At 36.7% G+C, this 18613-nt stretch overlaps 1 protein-coding gene across 5 annotated transcripts in view; it reads right to left on the reverse strand.

Moving 5' to 3' along the window:
* GOLGA4 (golgin A4) overlaps positions 1 to 18613 on the reverse strand; it is a 124038-nt gene that overhangs the window by 19977 nt on the left and 85448 nt on the right. For all 5 annotated transcript variants that reach the window (XM_010376623.2, XM_010376624.2, XM_010376626.2 and 2 more), the window contains 6 exons: positions 18053 to 18174; positions 17492 to 17622; positions 11458 to 11571; positions 9443 to 9463; positions 8855 to 8923; positions 6455 to 6530 (listed from right to left, as the gene is read on the reverse strand). In XM_010376623.2, coding sequence (XP_010374925.1) covers positions 6455 to 6530; positions 8855 to 8923; positions 9443 to 9463; positions 11458 to 11571; positions 17492 to 17622; positions 18053 to 18174 — 533 coding nt within the window. The remainder of the gene's footprint in view (positions 1 to 6454; positions 6531 to 8854; positions 8924 to 9442; positions 9464 to 11457; positions 11572 to 17491; positions 17623 to 18052; positions 18175 to 18613) is intronic.

Genomic DNA, 18613 nt, shown 5'->3' on the forward strand with positions numbered 1-18613 from the left:
GTGTACTACTAGGAGAGGAAACTGAAAACAAGCACTACAGATGACAATTTGGCATTGCTTTTAAAACTGTGTAACATAGAAACAAGTATATTATATGACACAGAAATTCAATTATTAGCAATATAACCTAGAGAAACACTTCACATGTACAGTAGGAGTCAATGTTTATTTACACTGTTTATAAAAGCAGAATTGAAACAACTCAAATGTCCACCAAGAGAACATACTGTGACATAAAGATATAATGTATTATTGTTAAATTCAGCGTTGAAAATGGTCAAATTATAGCTTCACACATTAGAATGAATCTCAAAATAACAATATTGGGTTAAAAAAAGTAATTTACATAGGACACATACAGTATGATGTCATTTCTATACAGCCCAAAATATATAAAACATTAAAATCAATTTTTTTTAAGGAACTAGTTATGTTGTAATATAATAACAGCAGTTACTCTTGGGAAACAACAGAGATATAAGGACTACAGAGCAGCAAAAGAAGCCTCAAAAGAAATGGCAACGTTCTGGATGGTGTATTCTGAGGTGTTAAATTGCCTCCATACATTACATGTACGTTACATGTACTCACGTGTTTGGAATTTTTTTTAAGTGCATACTTTTAGAAGACTCAACTCACTCAAATTATACTTTGCAAGTATAGAGTTCTAAGAACTAAATAATGAAAATACATTATTTCCTATGGGTAATATACCCTTCTATATATTATACTTAATTGTTTTATTCCTCTAGATCTATACAAAATGCAGATCTTTTTTCACTTTTCAGAAAATAAGTAATTTTATTAAATAAGCAGAGTACTTTTTTTTTTTTTTTTTTTTTTTTTTGAGACAGAGTCTTGCTCTGTCACCTAGGCCGGAGTGCAGTGGCAAGATCGTGGCTCACTGCAACCCCCACCTCCTGGGTTCAAGTGATTCTCCTGCCTCAGCCTCCTGAGTAGCTGAGATTACAGGTGCACATCACCATGCCTGGCTAATTTTTGTATTTTTAGTAGAGACAGGGTTTCACCATGTTGGTCAGGCTGGTCTTGAACTCCTGACCTCATGATTTGCCTGCCTTGGCCTCCCAAAGTGCTGGGATAGCTATTTTCCAGGAGAGGGAATTAATATTATTTTTCAATACTTGTGCCTCTTCTTGATTTCTCCCAAACAGTGGTACAGAAGACTTTCCAGCTCTTATTTCTGGTTTTAAGCAATTATTAGAGGAAATTAGTTACTGTTCAAATAAAGAGGCTTTCCAAATTGTCTACTCATTGCCTCTAACGGGTCTTCCCAAATAACTTCATCTAGGTAACACTCAGCATTTTGAAATCCACACTTTATCTGGGCCAAATTCCAAAGTGTATCACTGAAAAATCCACTTGACATTTAACACAATTTTATCTGTGTGTTACAGATAATTTTAAAACATAAGCTTGCTTGGATTTTCCTCCAAAAATGCGTAATGCCATAATGCCTTTAAAATATGCATTTAGTTAGAAAATATTACATTTACAATCACATCTATGAATAAATGTAATAAAAGAGGTGCAAGATTACTACTGAGAACGATAAACATCATTATTTTGAGACAGGGTCTCACTGTCACCCAGGATAGAGTGCAATGGTGTGATCACAGCTCACTGCAGCCTCAACCTCCTGGATTCAAGTGATCCTCCCCACCTCAGCCTCCCAAGTAGCTGGGACTACAGGTACATGTCACCATGCCTAGCTAACTTTTTTTTTTCTAGAGACAGGGTCCCACTACACTGTCCAGGTTAGTCTCGAACTCCTGGGCTCAAGTGATCCTCCCACCTCGGCCTCCCAAAGTGTTCAGATTATTGGCATGAGTCACTGTGCCCAGCCAAGAAACATTATTGACAGACACTGAAGACCTATGTAAATGTTGAGGTATACTGTGATTATGGATTGGAGAATCAATACCATATAAATTCCAATTCTCTTTAATTTTTCTATAAATTCAATGTAAGCCTAATCAAAATCCTCCCGGGAATGTGTATGTATGCATGTATGTAACTTAACGAGGTGATTTTCAAATCTGTATGGACATTCAAAGTGCTAAGAATAGTTAAACAATTCTTAAAGAAAAAGTGGGAGGACTTCCCCAGCCAAACATCAAGACTTATTATGAAGTGACGGTTATTAAGATAGTGAAGGTTGGGCATGGTGGCTCACTCCTGAAATCTCAGCACTTTGGGAGGCCAAGGCAGGAGGACCACTTGAGGCCAGGAGTTCGAGACTAGACTGGGCAACAGAGACCAACCTCATCTCTACCAAAAAAAAAAAAGACAGTGAGGTATTAGAGCAGGCATAGACAAACTGATCAATGAAACACACTAGAGGTGCCAGAAACAGATCTTCAAAAATACAGACTAACTGGCCAGATACAGTGGCTCATGCCTATAGTCCCAGCACTTTGGAAGGCCAAGGTGGGTGGATCACATGAGGTCAGGAGTTCGAGACCAGCCTGGCCAAGATGGCGAAACCCCGTCTCTACTAAAAATACAAAAATTAGCCAGGAGTGGTGGTGTGCGCCTGTAATCCCAGCTACTTGGGAAGCTGAAACATGAGAATCGCTTGAACCCAGGAGGCAGAAGTCCCACTGAGCCAAGGCTATACCACTGCACTCCAGCCTGAATGACAGATTGAGACTCTGACTGAAAAAAAAAAAAAACAAGAAAAGCAGGATAAACTCTGTTTACCAGTTTCAGACTAACTTTACTGTTTACCACTTTCAGACTAACTGAAATTTATCCTGCTTTTCTTGTTTGAGTTGTACCTCAAGGTAACCATATAGATAATGTGGAAAAGTTCCTATTTATAGAAGAATTCCAATTAATATATGCACAAGAAATGGTGGAATTTTACTAACACCATTATGCAACCACTACTGAAGTAACAGATCAGGGAAGTTACCAATGGATGGCTAAAATCTGGTGAAAAGTCATGATCACACCTGGAACTGGGTGGTAGATCTTAAAATTGTAAATATGTCATGAAAGTTTTGATATAAGACAACAAGAATTACACAACTTCCTTTATGAAGCATTACTGTCAATGCAAACCTAAAGCTAATCAAACCTAAATCTGATCAAGCCTCTAGTTCTACCTACCAGGGGACAGAGGACTCCATAGAGATGGAATCCAGAAAATTAAGAATGTGGTTCACTCTATATGACAAATAAGTTGGTTTTCTCATCAAATAAATGATAAAAGCAAAGGTGAAGAAGGACCTAGAGTTCAAAACAGACTTAAGTAATTTATCAATCAAATGTAATATATGAGCACCGTTTGGCTCCTGATTCAAATTAACCAACTATTTATCACCACCAAAAGAAAACATTTATGAGGCCAGGCACAGTGGCTCACATCTATAATCCCAGCACTTTGGGAGGCCGAGGCAGGCAGATACCTGAGTTCAGGAGTTCAAAACCAGCCTGGCCAACATGGTGAAACTCTTGTCTCTCCCAAAAATACAAAAATTTGCTGGGCATGGACCCCTGTACTCCCAGCTAGCTGGGAAGCTGAGGCAGAAGAATTGCTTGAACACAGGAGGTGGAGGATGCAGTGAGCTGAGATCACACCACTGCACTTCAGCCTGGGCAACAGAGTGAGACTCCACGTAAAAAAAGAAAACAAATACATATATATATATATATATATATCTCCAGCACTGATGAGGTGCTAGAGTGGTCAGAAATCTCACCCACTTCTGATGGAAGTGGAAATTACTACAAAAGATATAGCAAACAGTTTGGCTTAACCTAATATGGGATACGCACAAAAATATATCCTATGACTTAGCAATTCCATTCTTATTATATATTCTAGAGAAAAATTTCCACATGTGTACTAGGAAAAATTAAAAAGAATGCACAAAATTAATATAATGGAAATGAGTGAACCACAACTACACACAATCTGAGTAACTCTCAAACCTTATATTAAGCCAAAGAAATAGGTCATACAAGAATGCTTATGGTATGACTGAATTACATAAATTCACAAAGCAAACAAAATCTAAACAAAATGTTGCTTGAAAATATAAATACAGGTGTAAATGACAAAGAACAAGATAATGATTAAGAAAAGTCAGGGGAAACAGTAAAAATGATGAGAGGGATAAAGATATTGTAAAGGCAGACACACAGGGACTTCTAAAGAACTAGGAATGTTTTATTTTGTACTACAAGATAGGTGCTCATTTTACTCTCTATTTGTTTTTGAGAGAGAGAGTTGTGCTCTGTTGCCCAGGCTGCAGTCCAGTGGCGTGATTTCAGCTCACTGCAACCTCCGCCTCCCAGGTTCAAGCGATTCTCCTGCCTTAGCCTCCCAAGTAGCTGAGATTACAGGTGTGCGCCACCACACCTGGCTAATTTTTTGTATTTTTAGTAGAGATAGGGTTTCGCCCTGTTGTCCAGGCTGGTCTCGAACTCCTGGCCTCAAGTGATCCACCCACTTTGGCCTCCCAAAGTGCTGGGATTACAGGCGTGAAACACCCCACCTGGCCTCATTTTACTCTTTAAAGAGGCAGCATGATGAAGAGATTAATGTGCATACTGCACCAGACTGCTTGGGTTTTTAAGAGGATTAAATGAGCAGATAAGCTATACTATCCTTGAGAAATCTGAGAAAAATAATGTTTTAAAAAAGACAAAAATGTATTTATAAGTGTTTAGCACTTAGTATTATGAGTTAGCTATTAAATTGTATACATGTGTTCACAAAATTGAGAAAAAAGAAAATTATGTAGGAAATTCTTAAATGGAAAATAAAAGGAATTGACACTATTCTCTATGCACTGCTGAGTACTGATACAGTATAGTTCTCCCACCCAAATATTAACCAGGCCCAACCCTGCTTAGCTTTTGAGATCAGATGAGATTGGAAGCATTCACAGTGGTATGGCTGTAGGCTGATTCAGCCTAGTTCTATGCTGAGAATCATACACAGTGATTTAGCTATAGTAAATCATCTTTGCAGCAAGAATCTTCTCTGCAGTGAGCATAGGAAACTTCCAGGCTGGTTTTTACCTCTTTTTGAGGAGCTACAGTTTGGAAAGGATCGACAGCAAGCCTTTTAATTTAGTTAAAATTTGTGTAGTGTAGTATTTTACATTATTTGATAGCAATGAGAGCTTTCAAAACCACAAAAGAAAAGAATGCCAAATGGTTTTTATGTCCTCATGCTTCCCATGAGAAAGCAGAAAGGTTTACAAAACATGTAGCAAAACAAAACTATTCTTAACACAGTGAGGTAGCGAAACTGAACTTTAGAGAATGGGTAGGTCTTATATAAGATTATTCAATGATCTCGATTATCTCAAGGGAATTACCACATAAAGACTCAAGCTCATCTTTAAAATCCTTTGGGCCAGGTGTGGTAGCTCATGCCTGTAATCCAACACTTTGGGAAGTCAGTGGATCTTTCTTTTTTTTTTTTTAGTGCAGTGGCGTGATCTTGGCTCACTGCAACCTCCACCTCCCAGGTTCAAGTGATTCCCCTGCCTCAGGCTCCCGTGTAGCTGGGCCTACAGATGCACAACACCACGCCCAGCTAATTTTTTTTATTTTTGGTAGAGACACTGTTTCACCATGTTGCCCAGGATGGTCTTGATCTCCTGACCTCATGATCCGCCCGCCTCGGCCTCCCAAAGTGCTGGGATTACATTACAGGCATGAGCCACTGCGCCCGGCAGCTTACTATCTTTCTTTCCTTAAAACCAGCTGTTAAAAGGTAAAATATATTCATTGTAAAAAACAGATTAACCACATGGAATACTATTCAGCCTCCAAATAGAAGAAAACTCTGTCACTGGAACAACATGGTGAAGCTGGAATACATTATATTAAGTGATATAAGCTAGGTGCAGAAAGGCAAATACCACATAATCTCACTTATATGTGGAATCTAAAAAGCTGAACTTAAGCAGGGTAAACTGGTGGTTATCAGGGACTGTGGGCGGTGGGAGATGTTGTCCAAAGGATACAAAATTTCAGTTCAATAAGAAGAGTAAGTTTAAAAGATCTATTGTAAAATATGATTATAATAGTTTGAATAAGAATAAAATTGACTATAGTTAATGTAATAAATAAGAATAAAATTGACTATAGTTAATGTACTGTATTATTCCCCACCCAATATACCATATTCTTGAAAATCGTGAAGAGTAGATTTTAAAGTGTTGTCATCACACACACACAAAAAAGGTAATATGTTAGGTAATGCACTTAGTTTAACCATTCCACAATGAATACATAACTCAAAATATCATGTTGCACACAATACATATATGCATTTGTCAATTAAGAAAAAATAAAATTAAAAATTTTTAAATGAGAAAAAATATAAATTAGCAAAAACAAAAATAAAAATCATGCACAAATCCACCAATAAAAGATAATGGTGAATAACATGATACGAGATCATCCTTACCTTTGTAAGGTGTCCCCACAGTTGTTGCATATACATTCTTTTCATATTTCTTCAAACGGTCTTCTAAATTATGAATCTAAAAATAACAAATAATCAGACCATGTAAGATTCGCAGGGAAACTATATGTAAGAAAAAGAAAGATTGCTGTCATCACAATATTTTTTAATGTGAAGACAGAATATAGGCAAATAAAATTAAAATAAACAGTTTAGAGCAAGAATTGTTTCTGCAAAAAAAAAAAACAAAACAAAAAAAACTAAAGATTTCTTAGATATGATACCAAGAGAACAGAGAATAAAAGAAAAAATTACATAAATTACACTTTGCTAAAATTGGAAACTTCTGTACATCAACAGACACTATCAATGAAGTAAAAAGACAACCTACAGAATGGGAGAAAATATTTGTAAATCAAGTATCTGATAAGGGACTTGTCTCTAGTACATATAAAGAGAATTTATAACTCCACAAGACAATCCAACTAAAAAATGGACAAAGGACTTGAGTAGACATTGCTCTAAAGAAAACATATAAATGGCCAACAAGCCAATAAAAAGATCTTTGACATCACTAGTCACTGGAGCAATGCAAATTAAAACCACAACGAGGTACCACTTTGTATTGACTAGGATGGCAATAATCAAAAAACTTGTTGGTGAGGATATGGAGACACTGGAACTCTTATACTTTGTTGATGGTAATGTAAAACGGTACAGCAACTGTAGAAAAGTTTGGCAGTTCCTCAAAAAGTTAAACATATAATTACTGTATGATCCAGTAATTCCACTCCTGTGTATATACCCAAAAGAACTGGAAACAGGTGTTTAAACAAAAACCTGTATATCAATGTTTTTAGTAGCACTGTTCACTATTATCAAAAGAAGGAAACAACCCACAGGTCCATCAACTGATGAATGGACAAACAAAATGTAGTACATCCATCCAAGAATCTTGGAACATTATGCTAAGTTAAAAAAAAGTCCAACATAGGCCGGGTGCAGTGGCTCATGTCCGTAATCCCAGCACTTTGGGAGGCCGAGGTGGGCGGATTACGAGGTCAGGAGATCGAAACCATCCTGGCTAACACGGTGAAACCCCGTCTCTACTAAAAATACAAAAAAATTAGCTGGACGTGGTGGCGAGTGCCTGTAGTCCCAGCTACTCAGGAGGCTGAGGCAGGAGAACTGGCATGATCCCGGGAGGAAGAGCTTGCAGTGAGCTGAGATCATGCCACTGCACTCCAGCCTGGGCGACAGAGTGAGACTGTATCTCAAAAAATAAAAAATAAAAAAAGCCAACATAAAAGGTCAGGTATTGTATTATTCCATTTATATGAAATACCCAGAATAGGCAAATCCATAGAGACAGAAAGCAGATTAGTGGTTGCTAGGTGTTATGGGGAGGAGGTAATGGGGAGTGACTGCTTAATGGGTATGGAGTTTCCCTTTGGGGTGATGAAATATTCTGGAACTGGGTAACAGTGATGGTTTCACAACACTGTAAATAAACTAAATGTCAATGAAATGTGTACTTTACAATGATTAAAATGGTAACTTTTAATGTGTATATTCCCACAACAAAAATAACTAATATAAAAATTGTTATGCTAGGGCAGTTTTCAAGATTTGATGTTAAAAGAATTTTAAAGCAGTAATCTTGAGAACAGATGGGAAAAGTTAAATCACTGGTAAAACAAAAAATAAAGTCACATTGGGACCTATCTTTATGAAATTTTTAGAAATATAAAAAATTTCAAACATATTCCAAGGAAGTATAGCACAATTACCTATCCATCACCCAGTTCTAACAATTATCAAGATTTTTGTCTGTATGAATTTTAAAAGAACTGGGAAAATCCCAGGAGATTTAGCCTTCAAACTCAGCCTGCTGATTTGAGGCACTATTTCTCCCAGAGTTTGGAAAAAGACTTTACTAAAGATCATATACCACATATCCTGGTATGTGTGTACTGCACATCCTTGAAGGTGTACCACATGGTCCTATTTAAATTGACTTACATATATTGTCCATCAATAATACATGGGCGAATTAAATTAGGACAATTAAACCACTTGGAAAAAGTACCAAAGACAGATGACTATTTTCTCTCTGATAAAAGCAAAAAATAACTTCTTTGTAGAACATAAATTACTATACATTATACAAATTGTTATAAAAAAAGTTAGGCATTAAAAATAATATGATACAAATGTTCTTGCTTAAATATATATGATCATGAATTTATAGAGAAAACCTCTAGTACCTCTGGATGTGGACATAAAATTTCCTGTGTATAAGACTGAAAAATTTCAAAGCCAACTATTTAAAAATTAGCTGGGATCCAAGTACATACTAACGTAACTTTAGTTCAAACTAAAAGGTACCAATTAGGCCTGTACCTGTTCTCTGAACTCTTGCTCTTTCAATTTCGAATCACTGATTAAAGTCGTCTTCTGTGCCAGCTGTGTCTGAAAGAACAAAAAGTCAGATCTGAAATGCACAGAGGTTTCATTATTGCCCAGACACATTTCTGTACTGCTTGGAAATTTTTCCTTGTTAAAATAGTCTCCTTATGTTTTAACTTATAACACTGAATACTCCTAAAATGCATGACTTTCAGACAAATTCAAAGAAGAACTAGTCTTGGTTGGGTGTGGTGGCTCACGTCTGTAATCCTAACACTTTGGTAAGCCGAGGAGGGTAATTGCCTGAGCTCAGGAGTTCGAGACCAGCCTGGCCAACATGGCAAAACCCCATCTCTACTAAAAATACAAAAAAAAAAAAAAAAATTGGCCGGACGTGGTGGCACACACCTATAGTCCCAGCTATTTGGGAGGCTAAGGCATGAGAATCACTTGAACCCAGGAGGCAGAGGTTGCAGTGAGCCGAGACTGCACCACTGCACTCCAGCCTGGGCAACAGCCTGGGTGACAGAGCGAGACTCTGGCTCAAAGGAAAAAAGAGAAAAAAAAAAGAACTAGTCTTACCTGTAGCTCCGTAATCGTTACCTGAAAAAATGGAAAAGAAAGAACATGAGTGTATACATTAATAGCTATAAGAAACAGTAAAACAAAGCAATATAAAGATAAGGAAATAAGAAGTCAGGGTTAAGAGTCTCAAGGAAGTGGTCAGACTTGAGGTAAGGCAACTTTAAATATGTGCTTGTAAACAAATGGTCTGTTCTGTTTTACAAAATATTATACTCTAAATACATATTGCAATTTAAGATATCTAGAAGCACCAGAAGATGCTCCAGAAGGAAACAAATTTATGAAGAATAAAACAGAAAAAAAAATGTTTAGAGTAGAAATAAAAATTAAGTCTTCCTGCCTTCCTCCCTCCTCTCTTTCTCTCTCTCTCTCTCTCTCTCTCTCTCTCTCTCTCTCTCTCTCTCTCTCTCTCTCTCTCTCTCTTTCTTGACAGAGTTTCACTCTTGTTGCCCAGGCTGGAGTGCAATGGCACGATCTCAGCTCACTGCAACCTCCACCTCCCTGGTTCAAGTGATTCTCCTGCCTCAGCCTCCCAAGTAGCTGGGATCACAGGCATGCGCCACCATGCCCAGCTAATTTTTTTTTTTTTTTGTATTTTTATTAGAAATGGGATTTCTCCATGTTGGTCAGGCTGGTCTCGAACTCCCAACTTCAGGTGATCCTCCCACCTTGGCCTCCCAAAGTGCTGGGATTACAGGCATGAGCTACCACGCCCCGACAAATTAAGGCTATTTTCTTACCTTTCTTATGACACAAGGTAAAGGACTCAGAAGTCCTTCTTAATATCTCATAATGTTTCAATATTCTATGGCATTCTGACACAAGTTAAAATGTTACTATATCCAATATTAATACTTTGATACTAAGGAAAAGTTAGTTATAAACATGTATTTTCTCAAAAGAAGTAATATACAAAGCACCTGGAATACTCAAGTCATGACTACATGACTAAACAGCAAAAAAAGAAAGTAAAGAAAATTTAAACAGAACTAACCTAGCTATTAAAGAAACAGAAAATGGTCCTCTCAGCTTGCTCAGTGCTTACACCTGACATATGCCTACTAAGTGACAGAGAAGGAAAGCTCTTTATAAAGGCCCTTTCTCTGCACTGTGGGTAAGTCATCCATGTAATTGGTTGTGTAAAAAATTGTTATCTGGTAACTGACATTCTGTAACAAATCCTCTCCAGGATAAAGTCATAGTGACCACCCACTTTCCCATTACCCGCAAGACTGTGCTATGAAAAGACCATCCTGGATGAGTGAGAACATTTTAGGCAGTAGAAAAGTACAATGGCAGCTTTCTCCAACTGTGGGTGTGTGCTGCTGAGGTGCACCGCAGGACAAGAAAGCATGGAGTAAACATGGTCTACCTTTCATAATGACGATTTTACTTGAGGATTAAGACTCTTTAAAAAAAAAAAAAGCTTAGATTTGCAAGCCCGTTCTCTTTGAATTCAGTCCAATTTTCCCAAATCATCACATTGTATTTGCATCTGGTCCAAATCCATTGGCCAAAAAGAAAGAAATTGTTTTTCTTAATGGTATACAACTAAAAACACCATTTTTATGTGACCACAACTAAGGATATATTATAGAGTAGGATATAAAATTAACGTGAATTTTTAGCACAAAAACCCAAAAATCTAAATGTATTACATTTACGATGGACTATTTTTAGCTATGCTCCAGGGTTATAAGATTCACTTTCCTCTGCTATTGTTTCCGTGGAAGGAAAAGATAGAGAAGCATTGGTATAACAAAATGCCTAGGCTTTGACGTCTGGTAGATTTGGTTTAAATCCTCACCACAACATTTATTGTGTGAGCTTGAACATTTTATTTAATCTCTTTGAACATTAGTTTATCTGTCTATAAAAGAGAGGTAAAAATCTCAAAGGGTTTTTGTTAGGATTAAATGAGATAAGTATGTATGTATGTTAGTAGGCTAGTCAAATCACAGAAATGATAATGTTTTCAAGAAACCTGTGCAGCAAACTCAAACTCCTCTCACATTATCATTGCCAGGGTTCTCCTCCTGCTCTAGCTTTTGCTGATATTTCTTCTGCAGCTCCTCAAGTTGAGTCTGCAGGTCCATTACTTTTGTGGTCATTTCTTCTTCACGAGCCTTTAGGATTTAAAAAAAAAAAAAAAAGAAGCAGCATTAATAAATGAACACATCAAAAAAGCACTATGGAGAGGCAACATGGTGTAGAGAAAACTATCTCTGTAGGGAAATAAACATTTAAGTTTCGGAGACACACACTACTGTTTTTAATTCATTATTGTGCTCTAAACACTTTCCTTCATGCCTCACTTTAAACTCCAAGTCCTTTCCAATGCTCATTATTCATAGGATATCATTTTTCTCACCCTCACTCTCTCTCTCCTCATCCCAAAAAGCTCATCAAGCTGTTTATTTCCCCTTAAACTAGGGTTCCCAGGTTTAAGGAACAATTAGGTATATAACAGAATTGTGACAGAACTACAATACATAGCCTGTGTTTTAAGATTTCAGCCTTTTCTATATTGGAATTTTATTTCTAGAAAATATTCATTAAAATAAAGTAGCAGATATTTTTATACACAACACTACCCAATCAGATGGCAATTTACAGATCACAGAAGTTACAGGGTTTTCAGTTTTCTCACCCTCTTTAGTTAGGCTGCATAAATCAACAGATGGTCCTTTGTCCTAATTTGACAAGCCTACACATCTCCTATATATCTACCCCTACCAGTGGTTCTCTGAGGTAAAATGTTCTACTAAAACCTATTTTTGAAAAAAAAATTAGTTACTGTCCAATGTGCTGGTAAGCAACGTAATGACTTCCTTTGCCCCAAACTGCAAAAAACAAACAAGGCTGAATTAGAAAGAGGTAATATGTGACTTATTGATTCAATATTCCTACTTATAAAATCTGGCATATGAATTGTCCTCTCTTCTGTTTTGACTGCCCTGGTAAAAGGCTGTTTTCCATCCTTACATTCCTTCGTTTGTCTTGGTCATTGCCATGATTTATTGTACAGAGCAACCCAGACTTCTCTTCATTCTTATAAATCTTGCAATAACCTTTGTGCTAAAATAATATTTGGAATTGGAATATTGATCTTATTTGAGTAATGAGGGGAAGTGTTTGCTGAGCAAGAGACTTAACAGGAAAAACAACCACAAACAGGTATCTGATTTAACAGATCCTGACTTGCCAAAAACAGAAACATCATTCTCAAAAACAAATGCAAACATAGGCCCTATGGCACAAAATAAGGCAATGAAGCACAGGACATTTGGAAAATCCTATTATAATTTTAAATACCACTTTTCATGAAATTTTCTTAGACTTAATTGCAAAAACAAATCCCTTTTTTCAACATAAGTATAGCAGAGATCTCTACTAGAAATCCTCAGGTATCTTAGATATCTTCCCACCGAGGCACACATGAATTTGGCCTCCACCTCTAAAACACCATCAACCCAAAATTGTTGTAAATATGTCACTGCTGTCTTGGTTTGTTGACATTTCTTGTATGGCTGTGTCAATGTGGTTTAGCCTTGTTTGAAAGAATAACCTCTAGAGCTACTTGTTTAGTCAGGCTCTGTTTCTAATATGACAATTAGCTATGTTTGATATTTCCTTTGACATCTGTGGGATACTGATTTAAAGCAATCCCCCCAATAATTAGAAAAGAATCTTTGATGTGTCATTTCTAATTGAACTAACAGTTATGTAATTTCCTTTATAAAGGCCTTCTAGTCTCCTTTTAAGATAAAAAAAAAAGTATATTGTTGCTTTGAAGTAAAAACACTAAGAAAAACTATGTTGAATCTTTATGTATATACATGACAGGTTATGCTTTGAAGACTAGTTATTATGCCAAAACAAAATCACTAAAATACAGTCAATGTTAAAAAGAAACCAATTTTGTAACTAATGCAGCGTTCTGTATCTAATATAGTCTCCAAGTGAGACTGCTCTGAGATTGAGATTACGCACCCTTACTTGTGAGTCTCCAACTTGTAAGTCACCATGCCCTCCTCCCAAATGAATTCCACCATGTGTCACCTCCTTCAAATTTATCAAGTGCTAGTATGTGCCAGGCACTAGGCCAGATTCTCAAGACTAGAGAAGAACAAAATCTCTTCTCTAGAGGGATGCTTATAGTCTAAGGGAGAGGACAAATTTATTAATACATTCCTACACACATAGGTGTATATGACAAAAATCACATAAGTAACAAATATAGATGAGTACCAAGGAACACAGATGCAATTAATTATATTTAAGAGGTTTCAAAAAAAATGAACAAGTGAAAAAACGACATAGAAAAGCATATCCAAAAAGCTACCATTTGAGTAGGAAAGGGGAAAAAAATAAGAATATATTTCATTTTTGCTTGTTTACATAATGAAACACTGGAGTATAAGAAACTAATGGTTGCCAGTGGAGGGAGAAGAGGGAGAGGACACAGAACACAGAGAGGAGGAATGGGTACAATTTTCATTATACATGTATGCCATCTCCAAGAATACGTTTTAATATTATTTTAATCTTTAAGCCATGTGAATACATTTGATTCCAAAATTTTTTCTAAATAAAAATAAAAATTAAAAATTTTAATTTTTTGTTGTTGTTCTTTTGAGACAGGGTCTCACTCTGTCATCCAGGCTGGAATGCAGAGGCACGTTCACAGCTCAGTGCAGCCTTGACCCCCAAGCTCAAGCAATCCTCCTGCCTCAGTCTCCCAAAGTGCTGGGATGACAGGTTTAAGCCACTGAGCCCAGTCACACACACCTGTCCCCCAACATTTTTTTTTTAGCCAAAAGAGAGATGGTAACGCCTGCATTATTTTACGAAGCCTGAGAATGTGATTTTAGGCACACAGAAAAGCATGTACAAAGGAAACATCTGGAGAAGAACAAGCTATGGTTGAGTCTGGCTGGAACACAGACCAAACTGGACGAGGTATCACTGTGACAATGGGAAACCACTACACATATTTAGGAGAAGTAATAAATTCACACCTTTGTTTCCAGACAGACAATAACTCTGACAGAGATGACTATGTTAGGGAAAAAAAAAAAAAAACTGCAGTAAGGGAACTAGGTAGGACATTAATACAACAGATCGGGCCAGATGAAAAAACGGCAGCACAGACTGTGGTAGCAGCAGAGCTCAGAGGAGAGCAACAGGCAACATGACTCTCAGGATGTTTCAAACCATATCCTGTGAGTCCATTCTATGTCAGATAATTATGCTGGGGAGAGAAACAGATTTAATGACCAAATAGGTACATGAATATGTATGTGTATGGTGTTTAGAGACATAGGAAGTGGGAACTAAAGATGTCAAAAGTTTCCAGCTTCTTCAAATGGAAGAATGGTAAGAATGTCATTCAAAGTAGAAAAATGAAAATGTGCCTGTGTTCAAATTTGCTATTAACAAATCACAGAATTATTTTAATAGGTGACAAAAATGCAGCATTCTACAACATCATCACTGAGACAAATCACCAATCTGATAATAGCTTTTAAGGGGTAAAAAACACTACTACATAATACATACAAATCCCTTATGAAATTCCAATCCCAGAAATTTCTAGATGAGAGAATCACAGAGACTATGTCTTTGAATCAAAGCAATATGGCGTTTGCTGAGAACTGCTAATAGCTCTTTTTAGTAGTATTTGCATTTAAAAAAAAATTTCTTCAGGATAAGGTATATCTGGGGATATCTGGATGGGGACTGGCTATTTAATTACAAAGTCAGTCCTAAGTCCTGGCAGCTGAAAGTCTAAGGCTACACTATTCAATATGGTAGCCACTAGCTACCCTAAAACTGTGGCCAGTGAGAACCTGAAATGTTGCTATTCCAAACTGAGGTGAAATGTAAAAACACAGTGAATTTCAAAGAATTTATATGTATGTATATATTTTTAATATTGACTACATGTTGAAATGATACTATTTTGGTTATATTGCATTGGTAGCATATATTATTAAAATTAAGTTCACCTGTTTCCTTTTTTTCTTAAATGTGTCTACTAGAAAACTTCAAATTACAATATGGCTCACATCTGTGGCTTTTTTTTTTTTTTTTGAGATACGGTCTCTATCACCCAGGCTGGAGTGCTGTGGCACAATCTCAGCTCACTGCAATCTCCGCCTCCCAGGTTCAAGCGACTCTCCTGCCTCACCTTCCTGAGTAGCTGGGATTACAAGCACATGACACCACATCTGGCAAATTTTTTGTATTTTTAGTAGAGATGGGGTTTCACCACGTTGGCCAGGCTGGTCTTGAATTCCTAACTTCAGGTGATCCACCCGCCTCAGCCTCCCAAAGTGCTGGAATTACAGGCATGAGCCACCGTGCCTGGCTGGCTTGCATTATATTTCCAAAGGCAGTGCTGGTCCAAGGCACAGGAAGGGACTTGGAAAAGAGTCCATGCCAATCCCTTGCTCACCCTCCACTTACTGTCCACTTGCTCTACTACTCTAAGCCTGAAGTTTGAAGGACAATTTCATTAACTTCCCTAAAATACAGCAGATTTTTAAGGAGGAACCATGTCAAAGGGTATACAGTAACCTGTCTCTTTGTTCCCTCACCTTCTACCTAAATGGTCTGTCATGACTCTAGAAAAGTCTACCATCTGCTACCCCACACATCCCAAGACAGAGAAATAGCTCACAAAAGGGAATTCTAGAGCTATGGCACAATTTACTCCCTGCAAATGAATCTCCCTGACTTAATTATCTATGATATATAACTGACTTCTGTAAGTTCCTTTGTTAGGAAGAAGTCTTTTTTTACAAAATGTGTAAAGCTAATGAAGAATCACTGCTCTACCACTCACTATGTAGTTTTAGCGAAATTACTTAACTATACTGAGCCGGCTTTTCCTTCTGAAAAACAAAAACAGAAGAAAAAAAAAAGTAGAACTAAACTAGCTTTACTGTATCTTCCAATTCCAACATTCTCTAGGCATTCAAGAAATAATACTGTTTTTTTAAACTTAGCACATATATCCTCTATGGAAGTATAAGAAAATGTGAAATTATTTAAATCTTTTCATAATGATATATAAAGCTCAAGAATTATAATAAAAGGTGGCATTTATAGGTATGTGTTATATCTTGGAATTTTAGCCATTTCAATTACATTTAAAATAATTATTAGAATCTGTTCCTGACTCAGACCTCTGCTGACATAGTCAGTTAAGGCATGATTCTTTGATTTATAAATTCTTAATCACCAAAAGATTCTCAGCATATAGTGAAATAAGGCTTAGAGTAACTACAGAATCTGTAAGCCAACCAAAAACAATTTATATTGTGTTACATTTGAAAATGTTTTCTTAGAGTCCAAAGTACTAATTAGCATTTATGATTTATCTTCATGGTGTATCTTCAGGGCTTATTTTGCTAATGGCAATGCATTAGTGGCATATTCTACGAATTGCAACATGGCATAAGTAGAGTAAGTACTTTGAAATAATCTTCCATTAAATATAAAAGATTTGGCTTACACATTCCATTTTTTCCCAGTTTTTTTCTCTTGAGACCAATACAATCTCCACATACTGGGTAGAGATAGAGTAAAGTTAATTGGCCCTCCCAGAAAGATTCCAGCTAAGTTAAGCGGCCACATTTAAATACATACTCACTACCCCATTACTTAGACTTCACTGAAGCACAAGGTCTTGATTCTTAGTCTGGTTCCCTCACAGTTCAGTCAGACTCTGTGAGGCAGATGGGAAAGAAACTATTCTTTCTTTTAGTATCTACTGTTGCTTCGATACTAGCAACAAGGGGACTGTGCTACCAGGTTAGCAGAATCTCATCAGGAAACTACAATCCTGGCAGAAATCAACTCAACTTTATAAATCTGCATATAACAGTACTAATTTGAGTAACACTGAGTCAAAAAAAAAAAAAAAAAAAAAACACTTTTCGTTCAAAAAAACACATTTGAAAAGGAAATCTTCAGCACTACCACGAAATCTATTACAGCTAAATTTCAAAAGTGAGAGAGAAGAAATAAGGTACAAACATCAAGGATTTCTTCATATCTTTTGGCTGTTTGTTTTAGATCATCATCTTTCTCGGCAATTTTTTTAAGTAACTGATTTGTCTCTTCTTGATGGCTTTCTAAAAGTTCAGCCTCCACCTCCTGGGCCTTATCTAATAAATAAAAATGGACACAGGCAAGAAAACACATTAGTCAAGAGTTAATATTTACATCTCAGTTTCAGTAACAATTCTCATTCCAATTAATTTTGATGGTATTTAATTTTATATAAGCATTGTAAGATGTTTAATGAGACATCTAACTCAACAGTGATCAAATGTATCCTTTCCCTGAGCAAAAGTGTCTTTTTACAAGGTAACTAATTAGCTAATACTTTCCGATTGTTTTACCTGCTTCCCCTCTCCTTAAGGTAAGTCATTGCCAGGCAGGGCAGGTTCCCAATAGAGAACGTTATTGGACAAGGATTATTTCTTCTCCAGTTTAATGACTTAATGCACTTACCACAAAGTGCAAAAACAATAAGCTTAAATTATAGCCTCTGCTGATATAGTTGTTCCTTCTGGAATTTAAACTTTTACTTACTGATAGTTTCTTTTATGGTCATTTCCAGCTCTTGCTCCTTTTGTGCCAGCTGCGTATTAAACTCCCTCATCAGCTGTTTTAATGTGGAATTGTGCTTCAGTTCAAGATCTTCCTGCTCCTGTCTGAGTAACAAAAATTTACAGTTAACTGTGGCCACACAAAGAACAAGCTGCAAGGAACTACCTGGTCTTCAAGACAGTGCATTGAGTTCACTGTATGAAAACATTTTTGAGAGAGAGAGAGAGAGAGAGAGAGAGAGAGAGAGAGAGAGAGAGAGAGTGTGTGTGTGTGTGTGTGTGTGTGTGTGTGTGTGTGTGTGTGTGTTGTGTGTCCAGGTACAGAAAACACTTCTGGAGGGACATATCAACTATGATTACTTCTAAGGGAGTGGTCCTAGGAACCACAGAATTTTTGTTTTCCATTTTAATTTTTTTCAAAACACATCTATGTTATATAATAATACTGCTAATACTAAAAACAATGAAACGAAAAGAAAATAATTACTTGGATATATCCCTAATAACCAGAATCTTGTACACAAGAAAAGGTTTTTCTCCCCTA

The sequence above is a fragment of the Rhinopithecus roxellana genome, chromosome 1 (genome assembly GCF_007565055.1).
Source record: "Rhinopithecus roxellana isolate Shanxi Qingling chromosome 1, ASM756505v1, whole genome shotgun sequence".
Taxonomy (NCBI): domain Eukaryota; kingdom Metazoa; phylum Chordata; class Mammalia; order Primates; family Cercopithecidae; genus Rhinopithecus; species Rhinopithecus roxellana.